This window comes from Rhagoletis pomonella, unplaced genomic scaffold (assembly GCF_013731165.1).
Source record: "Rhagoletis pomonella isolate Grant_MI unplaced genomic scaffold, Rhpom_1.0 Rhpom_scaffold_13706, whole genome shotgun sequence".
Taxonomy (NCBI): domain Eukaryota; kingdom Metazoa; phylum Arthropoda; class Insecta; order Diptera; family Tephritidae; genus Rhagoletis; species Rhagoletis pomonella.
Window position 1 is genome coordinate 1 of NW_023472229.1, and position 4,174 is coordinate 4,174.

At 44.8% G+C, this 4,174-nt stretch overlaps 2 protein-coding genes across 2 annotated transcripts; both read left to right on the plus strand.

Moving 5' to 3' along the window:
* Positions 1–98: 98 nt before the first annotated feature.
* Positions 99–2,056, plus strand: LOC118757014 (the record flags this gene model as incomplete). The annotated part of the gene is made up of 2 exons (XM_036491744.1): positions 99–1,740; positions 1,808–2,056. Coding segments are annotated over 2 exons (1,891 nt in total), but the record flags the coding sequence as incomplete, so codon positions are not given.
* A 1,089-nt stretch (positions 2,057–3,145) lies between these two features.
* LOC118757013 lies at positions 3,146–4,166 on the plus strand. Its single transcript, XM_036491743.1, has 2 exons — positions 3,146–3,333; positions 3,413–4,166. Exons 1-2 carry the CDS (start codon positions 3,315–3,317, stop codon positions 3,787–3,789), a joined length of 396 nt encoding a protein of 131 aa, XP_036347636.1. The 5' UTR covers positions 3,146–3,314; the 3' UTR covers positions 3,790–4,166.
* Positions 4,167–4,174: the final 8 nt, after the last annotated feature.

The window sequence follows — 4,174 nt, forward strand, 5'->3', positions numbered from 1 at the left end:
GCTACAGCTCTAGTTCGTTTATGTAACACTGCGGGAAGCTCTCTCATCGCACGTGTGTTGTTGGACTCAGGTTCTCAGCTCCATTTTGTCACCGAAAGAATTGCACAACATCTTCGGTTACCGCGCAAAAAGCGCAGCAAAGAGGTAACGGGCATTGGATCTACAACAACGAAAACGCAGCAAGTATGCTGTGTTGTACTAAAATCGCGCCATACAGCATTTTCGTCGACTTTGGAAGCGGTCATCATACCGACAATAACTTCGTGTCAACCCAGCAATCGTGTCAGCATTGAGAAATGGAATTTGCCTAACAACATAAATTTGGCAGATGAACAGTTCTACGAGCCAGCAACGATCGATTGTCTTATTGGAGCAGCGTTATTTTATGATTTGCTTCTCGTCGGTCAAATCAAGCTGCGCAACAATTCGCCGGTTCTGCAGAAAACTAAACTCGGTTGGATAGTTTCTGGCATCGCTAACACATCTGCACCAATAGCTTCATCACCAAAAACCTCATCGTTGAATAAATCATCGGCCTATAAGGCATTTCTCACCATGTCCGAAGAACGAGTTCTCGATCAGCTGTTGCAAACCTTTTGGGCATTGGAAGAACACCACACCAATTCATTAACGTCAGTTTCGCCAGAGGAGCAAGCATGTGAAGATTTCTTCGAAACAACCACAACCAGATGTCCAAAAACCAACCAATTCATCGTTCGCTTACCGTTTAAAGAAGACCCCAGCAACCTAGGGCAGTCATATGACGCTGCTTTCAAAAGGTTGGTATCTCTTGAGTATAAATTTTCTCGCAATCCCGCACTCGCCAACACATATCGTGAATTCATCAACGAATATATTAACAAGGGGCATATGACACTGCTTAATAACCCCGAAGAGGCTCGTAATTTAATCCCCCACCACTGCGTCACAAAGGCGGACAGCAGCACCACAAAACTCCGTGTGGTCTTCGATGCGTCGTGCCGAACTTCGAATGGGAAGTCTTTGAACGACATATTGCTCGTCGGTCCGACGCTACAGGACGATATTTTCGCAATCCTGCTTCGCTTTAGAGCGTACAAATACGTGTTGATGGCTGACATCGCTAAAATGTACCGCCAGGTACAAATGAACTCAGCTGACTTTTCTTGGCAGTGCATTTTGTGGCGAGAATCACCGAACGCTTCTGTGCAAGTGTACAAGCTGCAGACAAAGTCTCTACAACAGTTGGCAAAGGACGAGGCAGAATCGCTACCAATTGGTTCAGTTGTTACGCTCAGAGATTTTTACGTCGATAATCTCATGACAGGTGGCGCCACCACTGATGAAGTCGTCCAAATTAGACCGCAAGTTGTTGAGTTGCTTAAACATGGGGGCTTTCCCCTACGAAAATTCGCCACTAATGACAATTCCATCATCTCTGACATTCCCCAAGTTGACCGTGAAGAAATCGTACAACTCGGTGACGTAGACTACATTAAAACACTTGGGTTGAAATGGTCACCATCGAGCGATAACTTCGTGTTCAGCTACACCGAATCATCGTCGTCTTCGAAAACAACAAAAAGAGCGATTTTATCCCAAATTGCAAGCTTCTTCGATCCACTTGGATTATTGAACCCTATAATAGTTTCATGCAAAATATTAATGCAGCATCTATGGGCACTGAAACTAGATTGGGATGAAAGTGTCCCACAAGATGTTTACACCCAATGGCAAGATCTTCGTCGGCAGCTATCTCTGGTTCAAAAAATCCAAATTCCAAGGTATGTAACTTTCAACACCGCTACTGAAATTCATGCCTTTGCAGATATGCCAGCACGAAGGCTTCGGCGCCTGCATCTACATGGTCACACGCGATTCTAATGGTACGACGTCATCGTTGCTGTCCGCTAAGTCTCGTGTAGCTCCAAAGAAGGAAGTTAGCTTACCTCGACTTGAATTGTGCGTTACATTGCTGCTGGCGGAACTGCTCAAATCAATTATTGACATATTTTCACCAAATCCTGGATCAAGGGAGAGCCGTCGCGTTGGACAGTATTCGTTGCGAACAGAGTAACCAGAATTCAACCATTAACATCACAATTCAAGTGGCACCATGTAACATCAGCCGACAATCCTGCTGACGTCGTTTCCAGAGGAGCATCGGCTCATGACATAATCGCCAATTCTTTATGGTTTGATGGGCCAAAATTTTTACTGTTGCCTCAAGAGCATTGGCCACGTTCATCGTTTGATATACCTTCTGACATACCTGAACAGCGATGTCAACGATTCGAATTGGTTGCAAAGGAACAAAATGATATGATCGCCTCTCACAAACACATAACCAACTTCCAAAAATTTCTTCGGATATTTACGTACGTGAGGTGGATCATTCAACGCAAGCGGGGATTGATGATTACATCCGGCGAAATAGAGGCAACGATAGAAATGGTCTGCAAAAATATTCAGCTATTGTATTTTCGTGACGAGTACCAAAGGATGTTAAAAAATTCACCACTTCATCGATCGTCAAGGCTTTTACAGCTCGCACCATTTTTGCACAATCAACTAATTCGAGTCGGCGGCAGAATAAAAAATTCTACGTTAGCTTTCAACGCCAAACACCCCATCGTGCTGCCCCATGCTCACCCTTTCATTCACACTCTCATCACTTACTATCATCGGCAACATCTTCATGCAGGCGCTCAAACATTGCAAAATATTCTTCGTGACAAATTTTGGATACTCAACGCAAGAAAGGTCATCAGGCAAGTAATACACCACTGCATAATTTGTTATCGCCTTCGCCCTGTTGTCACTGAGCAAATAATGGGGGCACTACCTTCGCAACGCGTCAGTCCATCACACCCATTTGAGACTACAGGCATTGACTATTGTGGCCCCTTGTTAATGACTCAGAAAATCAGAGGCAGGGCTGCAATAAAAGTGTATATTGCAGTTTTCATCTGCTTTAGCACCAAGGCTATTCACTTAGAGGTAGTGCCTGATTTATCAACGGCAGCATTCGTCGCTGCACTTAAACGATTTGTGGCTCGGCGAGGACGATGTCGGCTTATCTACTCCGATAATGCAACTAATTTTATCGGGGCAAGCCGAGAGTTACGACATCTGCTTGAAGCATTCATTACACAGCAGCACATCAACTCGGTAGAAAACTTTTGCCGTGAAGAAGGAATCCTGTGGAAGTTTATCCCACCCCGATCACCACATTTTGGTGGTCTGTGGGAGAGCGCGGTGAAAAATGCAAAACATTATCTACGCCGGTCAATTGGAAACCACATACTCTCATATGATGAACTTCATACAGTAGTATGTCAAGCGGAAGCAATGGTAAATAGTCGCCCGTTGATACCGATATTGTCGGATCCTAACGATCTCCAACCACTCACCCCTGCACACTTTTTGATAGGGCGTACCCTCACCGCTATCCCCGAACCACCACCAGAATCAGCTCAACTCAGCCTCCTAAAGCGATATAAAATTGTCCAGTGGATCCAAGTGCAATTTTGGCAACGATGGCAGCAGGATTATTTGAAGGAGCTGCAGACCAGATGCAAATGGCAATCAGCACAACCCAATCTGAAGGTAAATGATTTAGTATTGCTGAAAGATGACTTGGCACCACCACTAAAGTGGCCGATGGGCCGCATCATCGACGTCATGCCAGGTGAGGATGGCAGAGTAAGAGTGGTACAAGTAAAAACCGCAGAGGGAATATATAAGCGCTCTATCACTAAGGTATGCAAACTTCCAACCGAATTTTCACCAACTGCAGAAACCAATTGAAAGCATAGCTTTCAAGGGGGGAGGATGGCCGCGCTCCCACCAGAAACTATGTTCACGCCGCCACTGTTTTCGTAACTGCATATTTATCGTCGAAAAACAACTGTCAATTATCTCATCTCAACATTTCCCCTACTAACTGTTTTCTTCGCTGCTAGTCAACTCATCGAATTAAAAACAAGAACAAAGGTCTTTACGCATTGCATTCGTAACATGCTTCCTATGCTCACACTGGAAAGCTCTCACCACCACCAACACCACCTGCTTCGTTTTAGTCGTCGTCGCTGCTAGCATAGCTCCAGCTAAAACCACTCAATTCATTGGATCGCAGACCACCGGACAAATTACACACTTCGCTTCGTACATATAGTTCAAAATTTATTATTTT